Consider the following 18145-nt stretch of genomic DNA (forward strand, 5'->3'; position numbering starts at 1 on the left):
AATGTAAGTACAGTAAAAAAATCCCAGACTGCTTTTTCCTTTTTCTGTGGCAGAGTAAGAGATGGATGATTATTTATACCATGCAGATATATTATATGATTATAATATTAAATGCTGAAATTAATATTAATTATTTGTATTTTCTAAAGTTCTCATGCAAGATTAAGTGCATAAAATAATGAAGAAAAGCTTAAAAAAGATTAATAAGAACTTGTTCTACAGACATAAAAAGTATATATAACACAGATATTTAGTTCTTGCTACAAATAACCCAACCTATAGCTAAGATATAGCACTAACATTTAAATTAGCAGGCCTGTGCCAAGTTATTCAAAATGATCTGAATAACAGTAACATCAAAATAGAGAATAAGAGACAATAAGCTACTATATCACTATTATGCTTCTAATTAAAACCCAATATTATTTGCAAGAAGAAAATGTTGGAGAGACCTGGCTCTGCCACTAACTAGTTATGTGATCTTGAAAAAATAATAATCTGTAAAATAAGAAAAAAGATAAAGTTAGTAAGCCTCCTTCTAGATCTAAAGTGTTCATTTTTATGGACCAAATGTACCAAACAGATTTTATTCAGGAGAGACATATGGGAATATACTGATAAAAAGGCATTTTAAAGGCAATAATCAGAGAGAATAATACAGACGTTTTTCGCTGCCCCCAAACTATGCTCCTGACATCTGCAAAAAGAGGTCTGTGGGGAACTTCCCTGTCTATCTCTAGGAGATGGAAAACATACTGAGAAGATACTGAGGCAGATGGACAAATGAAGGGTAGACAGAGTGAATGAGAATGAATGATCTGACAAGGCCCTGCTTGGTGAAACCCTTGACAGTTCCTGGGCCAGCACCGGACAGGGAAGAGCTCCAGTGCCTTGAGGGAATACAACATCTCTGAAATCAACATCTCAGGTAAGTATCTTGACTTACTTAATGCAATCACTATAAACGGGATGGCCTTCCTGGGGAAATCAAGAGAGCACAATAAAAGAGATTTTATTAAAAAGCTAGAGTCAAGAAAGCAGTATGCTCCTATAAGTGGAATAAATATATCAAAAGAACAGAATGGAGTTCAAAAGCAAACCCTTACTTTATTTGTAACAGAGTTGATACTACACATTAATGCACTGAAACTGTCGATAAATGGCACCAGTATCCATATAATAATAAAAAGAATAAAAATAAAAATGAATCCCTAAGTTATATCATCAAAGAAAATATTTTCCATATTATTAACAACTTATACTTGAAATACAAAATGTACTTTTAGAAAAAAACACAGGAGAATCTGTACGACAGTTAGAATCCTTAGTCAGAAAACAGCATAAACCATAAAAGAAGAAATGAAAAATCTAATACACTAAAATTTTAAACTTTAATTCAAAGACATGTATGCATACAAGATAAGCCACACACTGGGAGAAATTATCTACAAAACACATACCAGACAAAACATTAAAAACCAGACTCTTATAAAGCCAATAAAAGGACAAACAGCCCAAGAGAAAAAGAAAAGGAAATCTAAAGGCCACAATATCTGAAAGGACAACTTTCCTTGTAATCAGCAATTTAAAATCACAGTTGCACATCCACCAGAGAGGCAAAAATTTTAAAGCTAACAATATCAATGTTGCTGACGATGGTGGACAATATATCACACTCTACTGAGAATATTTTGAGACAACTACTTTGGAGCGGGGCCACATTTAGTGAAGGAGAATACATACTTATCTAAGCACCAGTAATTTTACTCCCAGGAAAATACAGGAAGAAATATACACAAAATATCCATTACTATATTGTTTGATCTACAATCGATTAAAAAACACCATAATTGCAATTTAGTATAAAGATACCATGGATCAGGTACACTTTCATTCTCTCTCTCAAATAAATAAAATCTTTTAAAAAATACCATGGACTATGCCATTTAAACTGTTAAATATTAAACATGTACATCTATTACTTACATTTTTAAAAACTGAAAGGAACAAGCAGGTATTTTATAATTATTAATGCAGATAAAGAGTCTTGCTATATCCTATAAAAGAGCTCCATATTCTCCCATCCAAGTACTAACCAGGCCCAACCCTGCTTAGCTTAGGAGATCAGACGAGATCGGGCGCGTTCAGGGTGGTATGGCCGTAGACAAGAGCTCCATATTCTACATGGTATCCTTGTTTTATTAGGAGGGAGAGTAGATGTGATCATGTGACTATGAAAAATTTTTTTGTTAAATTTTTTATACTGATCAAAATTAAATACAGCAATAGGCTAAGTCCATTACTCTAAGTATGGTAGGCAGTACAGCAGATGCCCTTCTTACCCAGGTTTCTTTCTGATGAGAGTCTATAAATAATAGATGTGTGGCCGTAAGATAGAGTGTTCCTGTTAGCGACTTGTTGCTGGTACTGAATCGGTCAAGTAATTTCACTTGCTCAACCTAGAAAAAAGGAAAAAAGAAAAAAAAGTTATTTGTCATTTCAAAAATAATACAAATTCTTTGTTATCTCATGATTTAAATGTACCATTTTCAAATTTTTTCCCCTTTCTATTAAAAAACATGAGTTTATTTAATGTTGAACATTAAATTTCACATATCTTGGGGAACATGTAAACCACAAATAATAGGTACAATTTAGAGTTAGAAATACAACCCATAAAGGAACTCTGTAAACAAAACAAAACAAAACACAAATACTAAGGGGAACAGGAAGGAGGCACATGATAAACAACAGTTTTCGTATCCAAGAGCCCATACATTTTTTAACTTAAATATTATTTAACATACAGTGAATACTGGTTTCTGGAGTAGAGTTCAGTGATTGATCACTTACATACAATACCCAGTGCTCATACCCAGTGCTCATCACAAGTGCCCTCTTACATATCTACCACCTATCTAGCCCATCCCCCACCATCTCCCAGTATCAACCCTGAATTTATTCTCCACCATTAAGAGTCTCTTATGGTTTATTTCCCTCTCTTCTATGTTTCCTTTCCTCCTTCCCATATGTTCATCTGTTTTCTTTCTTAAATTCCACATATGAGTCAGATCATAAGTTATTTGTTTCTCTGACATTATTTTAGTTAGCATAATATCCTCTAGCTCCATCCACATCATTGCAATTGGCAAGATTACATAATTTTTGACAGCTGAGTAATATTCCATTGTATATATATACATTTTCTTTATCTACTCATCAGTTGATGGACATTTGGGCTCTCTCCATAGTTTGGCTATTGTTAATAATGCTGCTATAAACACTGAGGTGCATATGCCCCTTTGGGTCTGTATTTTTATATCTTTTGGATAAATAGCTAGTAGTGCAATTGCTGGATCATAGGACAGTTCTATTTTTAACTTATTGAGGAACCTCCATACTGTTCTGTGGCTGCACCAGTTTACATTCCTACCAGAAGTGCAAGAGGGTTTCCCTTTCTCTACAACCTCACCAACAGCTGTTGTTTCCTGTGTTATTAATTTTAGCCTTCTGACAGATGCAAGAGTCCACATATTTAAGTTAGCAAATCAAGTAATATATCCAGCATCGTGGAGGTAAACTATCAGAAAAATTAAATCAAGAAACACTTAAATGGTTGCAAAGTCCAACTTAATTTCTATATCTCCACACCACTCCACCCAAGACAGTGTTTGGTGGTCAGCTCTGTGCTTTTACTCATACTCATACTCATTCTCCCTTCTTAAGACAGTCTCTTCTGCTTAGCCAAGTGCTAAGCATTCTTTGGGGTTCAATGATGCCCTTTCTCCTAACTGGAATCCTCAGAAAATTAACTGACTTACTTAATGTCTCAGCTTTGCAGTTAGTTCCTCCTGGTTCCGAATTCCATTACAGATTATATCGTGTGCTGGCTCTATGTCTTCTAGCAGCTGAGACGGTGAGGTACATAGTACTTCTTCTTTAATAGTACACACACACACACACACACACACACACACACACACAGCTGCCACTGGAGAGTGGGGTTAGAGTTGGCCAGGACTGTGTAAGGGACTACTGTTTTGAAAACACAATTATTTATTGCTGTCCATTCTCTTCAGGAGGGGAAAAAAGAGTAAAAACAACCAACATAAAATTTTTAATTCACAGCTATAACATCAGGTTGTAGATAGTTCTTTAACTTGTATGTCTTCAAAACCAGATTACTAACAATTATCTCATTATTCTGTACTTCCCCCCACATATATTTTCTTTTTCCTTACTAAAATAGAAGTAAAATGTCCCTCATTATGAAATTATGATTTCCAAAATAATAACTACATGTAAAAAGCTAATTAACTCCCCCAAAGAAATTTAATTCCAGAGCTTTTTTTTAATTTAAAATAACAGCTGTTCAAGTAAGTTAAAAGTTATTTATTATTATTTTTAAAGATTTTATTTATTTATTTGACAGAGATCACAAGTAGGCAGAGAGAGAGAGGAGGAAGCAGGCTCCCCGCCAAGCAGAGAGCCCGATGCGGGGCTCGATCCCAGGATCCTGGGATCGTGACCTGAGCCCAAGGCAGAGGCTTTAACCCACTGAGCCACCCAGACACTCAGTAAGTTAAAATTTAAATGTAAAATTAAAATGCCTAGGGGCGCCTGGGCGGCTCAGTGGGTTAAGTCTCTGCCTTCAGCTCAGGTCACGATCTCAGGGTCCTGGGCTCGAGCCTGCATCGGGCCCTCTGCTTGGTGGGGAGCCTGCTTCCCCTTCTCTCTCTGCCTGCCTCTTTGCCTACTTGTGAGCTCTCTGTCAAACAAATATATAAATCTTTAAAAAAAATTAAAATGCCTATTTTTGATACAAAATTTTATTTGTATGGGGTGAAAATGAATTTGAGTTTTAATACTTTCTTCTGGAAACTTAGAGAGATATGACCTAGTTTATGTAGCTCAGGTCTGACAGTTGATCTGACACATAAAAATTGTCAGATCAGGGTGCCTGGGTGACTCAGTGGATTGGGCCTCTGCCTTCGGATCAGGTCATGGTCTCCAGGTCCTGGGATCAAGCCCCGCATCGGGCTCTCTGCTCAGAGGAGAGCCTGTTTCCCTCCTGTCTCTCTGCCTGCCTCTCTGCCTACTTGTGATCTCTCTCAAATAAATAAAATCTTTAAAAAGATATTTAAAAATTGTCAAATCATTATACACATTGTCCTTTAAGCTAATAGGAAAACCTCCTTCTTATAAACCAGTATGAAAATTTCTCTTGGAGATCAGCATTTACTTCACTGTCTAGGACCATTTCTTCCTTAATTAAAAATCTAACTTCATTATACAACTCACTTTGAAAAAAAACCTTAAATTTAAACCCTTTTAAAACAATGGAATTGGGGCACCTGGGTGGCTCAGTGGGTTAGGGCCTCTGCCTTTGGCTCGGGTCATGATCTCAGGGTCCGGGGATCAAGCCCTACATCGGGCTCTCTGCTCAGCAAGGGAGCCTGCTTCCCACCCCACCCCTGCCCCTCTGCCTACTTGTGATCTCTGTCAAATACATAAATAAAATCTTAAAAAAAAGAAAACAATGGGATCAACTACTGTTGACTCCCCTTCAATTGCACTAGACTTGAAACTAACCAACAGCAATACCATAATATAAATCTCATCTGCCTTATCTCTGAAGCAATTAAAGCAAAGTGTTAATGGTTCTAAAGAAGAGAGAATTAATGAATATATATGGAAATAAAGGTTACTATAAAGTATCAACACTACTCAAACAATTTGTGCCAACATCATTTTGTAGCACTTCACAAACTACTCAAAAGTGATATAAAAAAGGATACTGGAAAGTAGTTTAAAGGGAGTGGTAGTTGATATTTACCACTTATTTAACTGAACAGTAAGTTTGCTTTTTTTTTTTTTTCAGGGTAACAGAATTCATTGTTTTTGCACCACACCCAGTGCTCCATGCAATACATGCCCTCCTTAATACCCACCAGCTCGCTCCCCCAACCTCCCACCCCCGGCCCCTTCAAAACCCTCAGATTGTTTTTCAGAGTCCATAGTCTCTCATGGTTCACCTCCCCTTCCGATTTCCCTCAACTCCCTTCTCCCCTCCATCTCCCTATGTCCTCCATGTTATTTGTTATGCTCCACAAATAAGTGAAACCATATGATAATTGACTCTCTCTGCTTGCCTTATTTCACTCAGCATAATCTCTTCCAGTCCCATCCATGTTGCTACAAAAGTTGGGTATTCATCCTTTTTGATGGAGGTATCAACGTGTGTTGGAGAGGATGTGGAGAAAGGGGAACCCTCTTATACTGTTGGTGGGAATGCAAGTTGATGCAGCCACTTTGGAGAACAGTGTGGAGATTCCTTAAGAAATTAAAAATAGAGCTTCCCTATGACCCTGCAATTTCACTACTGGGTATTTACCCCAAAGATACAGAAGTAGTGAAAAGAAGGGCCATCTGTACCCCAATGTTTATAGCAGCAATGGCCACGGTCGCCAAACTGTGGAAAGAACCAAGATGCCCTTCAACGGACAAATGGATAAGGAAGATGTGTTCCATATACACTATGGAGTATTATGCCTCCATCAGAAAGTCTGCTTTTTTTGAAGTCCATATGAAGTTTTTTAATCTGTGGATTTTCAAAAGACTGTAAACATTTCTTGTTAGGCTTCAATCATAAGCCATAAATAACTTCTTGGCAACACACAAATTCTCTACACACAATTGTCTACATGCAAAACAACCACACCACTTTCATTTGGATTTTAACCCTCTTCTGTCCATCCCCTATTCATTACTGTTCTTCTTCAGGGGCTCCATTCTCTATAGGCATCTTATCCACTGTCATTATTTTAACCTATACATTAATGACTCTCCTAACTAAATGCCCAACTCTGAGCTCTCCTGAGTTCACACTGCCTGTGATACACATAATAATGATAATAATTCCTGACATAGTATTGAGGTCTTATTATATGACCAGTACTATAAGTGCTTAACATACATTATTTTTTTTAATTTTCACAATTCCTATGTAGTAAGTACTATTAATCTCTATATGGAAACTGAGACTTAGAGAAGTTAGTTAAATGTCCCAACACCACACAGCTAGTAACGGTAGTAAGTGGAGTAGCATAGTAATAACCCTGTGACATAGGTCTGATTCCTGAGGTAGAACACCGTCCCACCATACTATACTGTATTGCTCTACTTGGATGTGTTAAGATTCATGTTAAGCATACAGAAAATGAAACTAATTTTCCCTCACCCCTCACAAGTAGGTTCCTAATCTTGTATTTCTGATTATAGTTAATATAACTCCATCCTCATCCAGTCACCCACATTAGAAATCTGGGAATCATCCTATGACTTCCTCTTCACCACCAATATTCAATTAACCACCAAATCCTATCAAATTTTATAGCCTAAATATTTTTAAAATCTGCACCTTCCACTATTGTTGGAGTAGTTCCTATATTATAAAGCATCTGTTCACGTGTCCATCTCTTCCACTAAAGCTGTAACACACCCCAGGATAAGAACTGTCTCTTATTTATGTCTGACTACCTAATGACTGATACAGCACCTGACACAATAAATGTTTGTTGAACTAGAGTGAAAGGCCATGGAAACATTTCCCACAGGGGGAAAATAGAAGGTCCCCACAGCTTACCAGTGGTCTCTTGCTGAAATCACTCAAGAGATTTATTATATAAAGTTCTTCTTTGTAACATTTACTGTCCCTCATTTCTCTGTGCCACCTTTTCCCTACATGGAAGGTGATTAGTAAATATTCAGTAATTTACGAATAAATGAACAAACTTAAAATAAGTAGAAAAATTACTAAGAGTGTACAGTTATAGTTCAGCTTTTTTGGTTTTTAAATACATGTGTGGACTCTCAGTCTGCTATTCCCACCCCATCACCCAATTATGACAAAGTCACTCTTCCTCTAGAGCTGCATAACACTGCATAGTTCTTTCGGGCTTATCAAGATTGGAAATTCAGGTTAAAAATACTCTTCCTAACACTCCATGCCTATTTCTTGATTCCCCCTAATTTCTACATCCAAAATTATCTGAAATTCCATTTATTGATCTTTAATTCTGGTTACCTACATTCAAGTCCCAAAGCCTCGCCATTCATCTGAACCATCTCTGAAACTCTGCATAAATACAAATCCTAAGCCCCACTCAACTTCACTCAGTCATCTCAGGAGATGGAGACCAAAAATTTGCATTTTACTTAAAGGTTATTTATTATTTATTTATTTGAGAGAGAAGGCATGCACAAAAAGGAGTGGCAGAGAGAGAGGCAGAAGCAGACTCCCCTCTGAGCAGGGAGCCCCACAGGGGGCTCGATTCCAGTACCTTGGGATCAGATGTTTAACTAACTGAGCCACCCAGGTGCCCCCAAAGATCTGTATTTTTAAGAAGCTCACAAGGTCATTTTTACGCAACTGATATTCCTTCTAACTTTAACTCCAAATTAATCCCTCTTGCTCTTAACTCTCATTAGGTTAGGTTCCTTCTCTATCTTTATGCTCTTTTCCCAATATTTAAGGCCCCAGCTTGTGTAGTCCTCCCACTTTTTAAAAGAGCTTCTTAAAACTATGGTCCCTTAAAATATACAACTGCATTATGGTTGTATGCATACCCCCCCAACACACATCTTTGAAGAACATCCACATAAATATACATTTTCAGGGAAGAGAGTTTATTGATTCACTCCACAGAAATTTACTGGCTATCAACTAAAGGCCAAATTGTCTGGATCTCATTTTCTTTATGTATAAAATAAGGACAACAATCTCTTCCTTGAGGGTTGTAGTAAGGTTGGATAATATATGTAGGTACTTTACTCCAAGTTTGCTTGACAAACAGTAAGCAATAAAGTGCTCAGACGTTTGCAAAAATGACTACTGTTAGCAAGTTAGTAAGCTGATGAGGTAAGTTCTGTTTTAAACTAATGTTCAAATTCAAATGGAGAAAGGAAGGAGGAGGCACATAGACTTTAAAAGCAAATTCAATATTCTAATGTGTCATACAGCTGGAAAAAAAAAGTTTTCGTAATATAATATTGAAAGCAAAGCTGAACAAAATTTTTTTTTAATTTTTATTTATTAATTTGAGAGACAGAGAGAGCACAGAGAGGCAGAGAGAGAAGGAGAAGCAGGCTCCCCACTGAGCTGGGAGCCCAATGTGAGGATCGATCCCAGGACCCTGGGATCATGACCTGAGCTGAAGGCAGATGCTTAACAGGCTGAGCCACCCAGGTGCCCCCAAAATTTTCTTAACTATAACACAGAAAATACAGAATTCTCAGTAGAAGAGAGAGAACATAAAAGGGGATAGGGAATAACATTTGATGAAAAAGAAACACCTGTTAAGGTAGAGCATCTGTGTTGTAGATAAAAGGATAGAGTATTTTAAGCACAGTAGCCCATGACGGTTTTAAAGATCTTTCCAGTGGCAATGTGGAGAAAATGCAGAATACAGAAGAGACTGGAGGTGGGTAACCAGGTAAAAAGCTAATGATGGGCTGCCTGGGAGAGATACGATAAGCTACAATAGACAGGATAAAGAGAAAGCCCATCTTGAGATAATGAAACCAATGTGAGAAGGAAGGAGAAATAGAGGCTTGAAGATGTTAAGCTTGTCAGACTGGTTGCCATTTACTAAGATAAGGTATAAAAAGAAATGAAAATCTGAGAGAAAAGAGACTATAAAGGACTTTAATAAATTGAGGATTACTTATTACCTTAGTAAATGGAAAATTATATTCAAATCAAGAACATATAATAGAAAATTCATTACATGACTGCCTCAATATGGCAATTGCTATATGTATATGACTGATAATAAAATTAATCTGAACATTATTCCAAAACATTTATTTAATACTTTAGGCTCTGGAGAAACTTTAGGTTCTAAGAAAACTTACTGATTGATTATTCTGTTCTTAGCTGCAAATAAGGTAAATATAAAAAAAAAAGAAAGCAGAGCTTTTTCTTGGCTAAAATTATCAGCACAGAAATTTCAAGCCAGAGACATAGCCAACTTCTAAGCACCAACTGCCTCCTCATATTTCCCTTTTTCACCAAGGAACTGAAAGTACTTTACAGATGTCGCCACAGATTTTTCCCAATGCTTTCCTGGAAATGTTTTCAGTCAGGTATTCAGGAAGCAATCTCTTCCTGGTCACCAGCACTGAGATGCTATGGAAATAGTGTTTGGACCCTTTAATTATAGGTATGGTCACGGGGAAAAAGAGAATGGGGAAGAAAAACAAGGTTTTGGGAAGAGAAAGAATAAACAAAGAAGAAATAGAGTAGGGAGAAGAGAACTGGAGGGTGTAGTCATTATGGTAAGGATGGGGAATGCCAACACATTTCTTTGAGGCCCATTTAGTTGAACTGTTGCCAACTTTGGGCCTGCACTAAAAGGTACTCTAAACAGGAAGTTCAAATTTCAGCTGATTATACAAAGCTGGAAATGAAAAAACATACAGACTACACATACTCAGTATCATATCCGGAATATTCGGACATCAAGTGGCCTCTGGGACAAAAAAGGACCAATGGCCATCTTCAATCAACGTTCTGTAGCCAACAGTTGTACTTTACAACTCCATAAAACAAGGGCTATTGAAGCAAAAAACACACTGTCATGGCTTCTCTGACTTGTAAGCTACCCCTATAGCCAGGCACCTATTTGGGACTCTTAGTATCATTATTCCACACTCTTTCAAAAAGAAAGAGCATCAAGTTGCCTTTGTGAAGTGGAAGATAACCCTCAAAAGGGCAGAGATTTTCATCTTTCTTTGCTCACGTATCCCAAGGTCCTGCAACAGCGTCTGGGTGCATAAATCATCAAACAAAACAGATCATAAACCCAAGGGCACTTTTCAGTCCTATCTTATTTTGTTTTTCTGCAACACTGGACACAGGTGACTTTCCATGAATGGCTTCCTATCTCACTCAGTAAAAGCAAAGATTTCACATTAGCCTTCAAGGCTTACCCCTGTCCCCAACTTTAATTTCCTACTGTGCTCTCTCCTTCACTCACTCTGATCTAGCCACACCAGTCTTCTTGCTAGTTTTTACTAACTAGGCATGTCCAACATAGGGTTCTCCCAGCCTCTCCTCCCCACTCCCTGCCCCTGGGAAGATGGCTTGCTCCCTCATCACTTTCAGTCTGTACTCATGTCACTATCTCTGTAAGGACTTCCTTAACTACCCTGTTTACAACTGTCCTCCCCCAATCTCACCCTGGCACTCTCTATAGCATTCACTACCATCTACCATATTATATATTTGCCTTATTAACTTTGTTTACTGTTATGTCTCCCCCAGCTAGAAAATAAGTTTTGGAATGGCAGGGACTTTTGTATGCAAACCACCATTTCCCCATATACAGAACAGTACCAGGCCCTAAGAAAAGGAGAAAGCAGAAGAAGGGGCAGCAAAGAAGGAAATCAGAACAGGGAAGACTTCCCTTCTTGTGATTCACCTCTTCCCATTATATCCCTAATACTCTTTCTCTGAATCCTCTTTTTCTGCTTGCCCCTTTGGAAGTATTCCTAGGGTTTTAACCTTCAAGCCTCTACAAGTACTCCTTGCATAAACTCATCCATAAAAGAAAACATCAATGATTGCCTAAACAATGACAACTCCCAAATTTATTCTTTTGGACCACACCTTTTCCCTAACCCTATACCCTCAAAATAGGCTATTTACTAGACAAAATCCTATCACCTAAGTTCCTCTCCTCCATCCCCTACTATCCTTCCAGTCCTACTCATACTGACCTATCTTACTATTCTAATCTATTTATTTAATTACTTTAAAAAGATTTTATTTATTTACTTGAGAGAGGGAGAGGGAGCATGTGCAGGTGCACAAGTGGGGGCAGGGAGGAAGAGAAGCAGACTCCCCACTAAGCAGGTAGCTCCATCTGGGGCTCGACCCCAGGATCCTGGGATCATGACCCGAGCTGAAGGCAGACACTTAACTGAGCCACCCAGGCACCCCTCAAATCTCTTGATTAGACCATTACTCTGTGAGGCAGAGGAGTGTTACCGTTAAGAGAACAGGACTGGTATCACGAAGACCTGGATTCAAGTTCCCAGCTCCACCTCGTCCTTATTAGAACGAGCTGTTTGAGTCAGGACAAGTTATTTAATTTCTGTGAATTTTAGTTTTCTCACCTATATAATGGGATAATATTAGTGAGTCAAAATAGCACTTCATGTGAGGAAAAGCATTCAGGTGCTGCTCCCCACAATCTACTGGCTCTTATTCTTAGTCATTCTTAGTTTGCATCTCTTTTCCTCTTTGTAACTGATTCCACATATTTGTGTACATAACACCTATGACTGCACATCCTAATGACAAAAACGGGTAGCAAGCTAAGAAAAACTAGGCGTTACTTTTGGAATAATCCAACTTGAGCCCTAATGGGGTCAGATTCTCATGGGAGATTCCATTCCCTAACAAACTCTAGAGAGCAGTCTTCCATATACAGTTTAGGAAAAGATTCTTCCGTACCATTCTGTAAAGTTCCATTCACAAACAGCACTTCATTGGACATCAACAGATGATGTCAGCCAAAGCCCTGGAGCCTGGCAGGGAAAGGAGAAAGACTGCATAAAGAAGAACTGTCTCTGCATATTTCCCATTGTTTCTTGGCAAGACTACCTCATTATGGCGAAATTAGAACTCAAAATGATAGGAAGAGCTTGGAAACAGTCTTTCAGAAATACAAATTCAGACTGGACATCTTTAGTGATGCTATACAGTAAGTAAACTAAATGTGACCAAAACAGGATGGTATTATATCTGTTCCTGAACTTTATCACTATAAAGCCATTTAGTCAGTACTCAGCTAAAATATTTATCTGATAAATCTCTGGTTCATAAGTAGTAATAATTAAAAAAAACCCATAAACAATACAGAAATGTCAAGAAAAGGGTTTAGAGGGAAAAAGGCTCTTAGAATTATCATTAGGATTCACTTGTGAGTATTAATACATTTTAACAATTACTTTAAAACTAGAGAAGTAATGAAAAGAAAATGACGACAAACTCTAGTTTAAATCTTAACTCTACCCCCTCATGAGGTAACTGGGCAGATTACTTCAACTCTCCAATCCTATTTCCTTCTCATCTGCAAATGCTGATAATGTACCCAACTGGTAGGGTTATTTAAGAAATTAGGACAATTGTGTATAAATTAGCATTACTTGTGAAATGATAAATACTATAAAGTAATATTGCATAGTTGGCTACACTGACATAGAGTTGCTCAAGAAATGATAATTATTACTTTTCAAATACAGCTGTCTTAACATAGAACACATAAATAGTTACATGGGACTACTTTACAGTCAATTCTTAATCATAGTGACTAAACTGCATAGTTCAAAATAGCTAAGTAAACTTAAAGCAATTCATTTTTAGTTTTGAAATACAATCATTTTTGCAGTAAATTAACCATGTCCAAGTGAAGGTTATGGAAAGTAGTATAATAATGCAATAGGGTACGTTCATAACAATCTTCTAATAATAAGTCATAATTTGTGAAAATATTATAATTCACACAGCAATTATCCTTATGTACAGTGAGATTCATGTCTATCGTGCTCACTGCTCTATAGCCAGTGTCTGTCCTGTGCCTGGCACATGACTGGGACCTAGTTAGTATTAGTTTAAATGCAGCGGACCTACAGCCACTTATGATTATTCAAGATTACTGGTGGTCTTATGCTAGAAGAGTAACTCAAAGTAATGAAAGAGCACAACCTGAAAAGTAATTTTAATAGAAAATTATTCATGAATCTTCTGCTCCTTAAAGTCATAAAAGGACCTCACTAAACTGTCAGGATAGGCCCACTGTGAAAAACTACTATATAAGACACATTTGGAACCCTGGAACCAGGACAAGAACCTGATTGGATGCATGATCTAGCCCTCTTTTCCATCTCTGTGTTTTCTACTAGTTTGGTTATTTACTAAACCACCCTTCTATTTTCAAACTTTAAAAGCCAGCAACTTGAATTATAGTTATTTTACCATTCTTCTCCTAAGGGGAAAAAAAAAAAAAGAGAGAGAGATTCTTCTCTCCCATCCAAGTACCAACCAGGCCCTCCCCTGCTTAGATTCCGAGATCAGACCAGATAAGACGCGTTCAGGGTGGTATGGCCATAGACAAGGTTAAAAAAAAAAAAAAAAAAAAAAAAAGGATTTTTAGAAAGGGGTTAGTTTTTAGCATCTTCAATTATTATAGTATGTGCAATGTTATAAACAAGCTCTAACAAAAATCCATGACACCTTAAAAAGGTCCGTGAAGCATTTTAATGACATAGACCTCAAATTCTCATCGGACAAATGAAGATAATGTATGTCGCTATTTTTTCTAAATGAACTGTAACTTTAGGATGCGCGGCAACTGAGTGATGGCTTTAGCAAAACACGAGGAGTCAGGATTCACAATGGGTCCTCTCCCTGATTTTGTTAGGCTCCAGGCGATCTTAAAATAACATTATTCAGTTCTTCTTGTCCTGATTTATGCTTTCTTCCTCCCAAGGCTGAAGCTGAACCTAATTCTTGGTAACGTAACTTGTTAATATGTTGATGCCATTTCCCTCCGTTTCAATATTTGTAATGGAATTATAATACTTGTTCGTTCCTAAAAATAAATGCCTTTCACATGGAAAAATTAAGCATGGGATTAATAAGATCAACTGAAAAAGAGTTCCATCAGACACTTAAAAATATGGGATAATATGTTTTCCTTCTCCGTAACTCCTCTGTTTAACTGACTATTGACACTAAAGACAATGAAGTTTTGAAGCACAGAGACGGAGACAGCAGACCGAGACAACAAAGCTGAGGTGGAGCGGAGTGCTGATCTCAGCGCCTCCAAAACTTGCATCAAGAATCTGGAACACGGGACAATTCAACGTGAACAAGGAAAACCTTACACAATATCGCAATGCTGATCTGGGGACCCACCCGATTCCCGGTCTTTGGGGCAGCGAATGCCTGAGAGCAGCTGAAACTAAAGCAGCCCCAATTGTGCCCAAGAAGTGTAGCGCGACCAATTTCATGGGACTCAACCCCCAGCAGCCCAAATCATCCACACCCCAACACCAAGGACTGAAAACGGGACTCCCACTCGCATAGGTACAGGTGGCCTCCGCACCTATCCTGGCCCAAACTGCCCCTGCCTCCCAGAGTAGGCCCGGGTACGGTCCCGCGGGGCCGGTCGTCAGTCCCGGTCGGGCCAGCCCAGCCACCGTCAACCCCCAACTCTGCCAGGTCAGACCACGGCTAGTGGCTAACAGTTCTCCGCGTCGGATACCTTGGTCGTACGGATGTGCTCCATCCCGAGGAGACGGCCGCCGGCAACGCGACTCACAAGCGTACCATGGAGCGAGAGAGCCGGGCGGACCCAACTACCCAGGCCCAGCAGGAACTACCAGCCGGCCAGCGCCGTGGCCCGTCAGCCCGCCCCCTGGCAGCGTCAACCGCGCAGGCGCACCCGGCGAGCGCCGTCTCCTAGAAACGCTTTCCCAAACCCAAGGCCTGGGGGGGGGGGCAAAGACTGGAGGGGTAGAGTGTCCTCCAAGAGAGAGCGGTGGCTGGTTCTTCTGGGGCTGCCGTGGGTCCTACAGCGCCCCCTGCTTGTGGCGGCTCGGAACCAGCAGCAACTCCCACCCTCCACTCCCCCAGAAGAACCTGTTAAAGGATCATCAGATATATTTACTGTAGCCTTAATTTGAACAATCAAAATTCCCAAAACTAGGGTCTCCGGGGTGGCTCAGTCGTTAAGCGTCTGCCTTCCCCTCAGGTCATGATCCCAAGGTCCTGGTATGGAGCACGCATGGGGCTCCCTGCCCAGCAGGAAGCCGGCTTCTCCCTCTCCCTCTCCCCGTTTGCATTCCCTCTCTGGCTGTTCCTCTTTGTTAAATAAATAAATAAAATTATTTTAAAAATTCCCAGTACTACACAATTATTTATGTAAAAGTGTAGTTATGTCCTACACACCAGTTACCCATTAAAAATCATGGAGCAGATCTTAAATAAATATTCAAAGGGCGAAATATATATTATATATTACATATATAATATGCATATATTTTATATATATAGTAGATCCTAACAAATAAAAACTGAACAAACTGAAAAACCATCAACTTTTCCAAGATCTGCAAGAGAACTGAGGTCACAGGGCAAATCGTTATCCCTAAAATTAGATAGAGGGGCAGGCAAATACACAAGTTAAGGGAATGGAAACTCACAAGCAACAACCTTCCTGGGAGATAGTGCCAAGAAGCAACCTTACCGGGCACCAGTGCTTGGCAGCTTCTTTTACCCACTACATAATGTTCAACAATCCAGAAAACCTTACAAGGCATACTGAAGAGCAGAAAACAGTGTGAAGACACAGAGCAAGCATCAAAGCCAGACTTGGATATGACAGGGATGTTGGAATTATCAGATTGAAAATTCAAAATAATTAGGACTAATATGCTAAAGACTCTAATTTATCTGGATAAAGGAGACAACGGGCAAGAACAAATGGACAATGCAAACAGAGAGATGGGAATCCTAAGAAAGAAATGCTAGAGATAAAAACAAAAAACAAAAAACAAAACAAACAAACAAAAACACTGCAAAAGAAATGAAGAAAGCCTTTGATGGGGTTATTAATAATTTGGACATGGCTGCGGAAAGAGATCTCTAGCCACAGAGAGCTTGAAGGTATCTCAACAGAAACCTCCAAAACTGAAAAACAAAGAAAACAAAGATTGAAAACAAAAAACAAAATTGGAGGAGAATATCCAAGAACCATCGGACATGTACAAAAGGTGAAATGCAGACACACGTAATAAATATCCAAAGATGAAAAAAAAAGAACATAAGCAAATATTTGGAACAATAATGTCTGAGATATTCCCTTGAATTAATGTCATACACCAAAAGTCAGACCCAGTAAGTTCAGAGAACACCAAGCAGCATAGATGTCAGAAAGACTGCATATCATTCTCAAACTATAGAAAGTCAAAGATAAAGAAAAATTCTGAAAAAGCAAGAGGGGAAAAACAGTCTACCTAAAGAAGAGCAAAGATAACAACCACATTTGACTTCTCTTCAGATGTGATGAGGCTGAACAAGCAAGAGAAAAGTAAAGTGAAATAAAGACTTTTTCAGACAAACAAAAATTGAGCAAATTTGTTGCCAGTAGAGCTGCCTTGGGAAAAAAATGTTAAAAGATGCCCTTTCGAGAGAAGTAAAATGATACAGGTCAAAAACTTGAATCTACTTAAGGAAAGGAAGAGCATTGGAGAAGGAATTATTGAAAATAAAATAAAAACATTTTCTTATTCTTTATTGATGTAATAAAAAATATTTTGTTCAAGTATGTGTGTACGCACACGTGTATGTGTGCGTTTATGTATAATTTGAAATGAAGGGGAGGACAGCAATGATTCAAGGGATGGGAGGGAGGAAGAAGGAATCATAAAGTACTCTCACTACCAAAACAAACAAACAAACAAAAAAAACCCAAAACTATGTTGCAGAGGAATATTACATAATAAAAATGTTGATGCTATATTAATGAATGAAAAATATGCTGGCTATAGAATGGTAAGATCGATGTGAGTCTGTTTTGTAATTTTAATTTGTATAAACAAAAAGTTTACATTTTGGGGCACCTGGGTGGCTCGGTTGGTTAAGTGTCTGTCTTTGGCTCCAGTGACGATCCCAGGGTCCTGGGATCAAGTCCCACATTGGGCTTCTTGCTCAGCGGGGAGCGGGCTTCTCCCTCTGCCTCTATCTTTCCCCCTGCTTGTGCACTCTCTCTGTCAAATGAATAAAGAAAAATCTTTTTCTTAAAGTTTACATTTCTAGATGGGAGGATTGTGGGTGACTTTTTGTAATTCCTGTGTTTCAGTTTTTCTCAGTCTCAAGTGATTTCGCCCCTCAGGGGATATCTGGCCATCTGTGGAGACATTTTGGGTGATCACAAGTGGGTGCACGTGTGGAGAGTGCTACTGACATCTAGTGGGTGGAGGTTAGCTCTGCTGCTGAACATCCTACAGAGCACCAGACACCACCCCCGCCCCCCACCGCACCTCCCCAAGAATTATCCAGACCAACAGGTCA

The 18145-nt window shown here is 38.7% G+C and overlaps 1 protein-coding gene across 2 annotated transcripts in view; it reads right to left on the minus strand.

Moving 5' to 3' along the window:
* The window catches only part of MTMR6 (myotubularin related protein 6), a 43402-nt gene extending 27905 nt beyond the window's left edge, over nucleotides 1-15497 (minus strand). The window contains exons 1-2 of one of the 2 annotated variants that reach the window (XM_032838291.1): nucleotides 15336-15497; nucleotides 2343-2459 (exon numbers count right to left, since the gene is read on the minus strand). In XM_032838291.1, the coding sequence (XP_032694182.1) occupies nucleotides 2343-2459; nucleotides 15336-15359 (141 nt within the window). In that variant the 5' untranslated portion in view covers nucleotides 15360-15497. The remainder of the gene's footprint in view (nucleotides 1-2342; nucleotides 2460-15335) is intronic. The other variant, XM_032838292.1, reaches the window with a different exon arrangement.
* Between the last annotated feature and the right edge of the window lie 2648 nt (nucleotides 15498-18145).

This window comes from Lontra canadensis, unplaced genomic scaffold (genome assembly GCF_010015895.1).
Source record: "Lontra canadensis isolate GAN:19392208 unplaced genomic scaffold, GSC_riverotter_1.0 scaffold103, whole genome shotgun sequence".
Lineage (NCBI taxonomy): Eukaryota > Metazoa > Chordata > Mammalia > Carnivora > Mustelidae > Lontra > Lontra canadensis.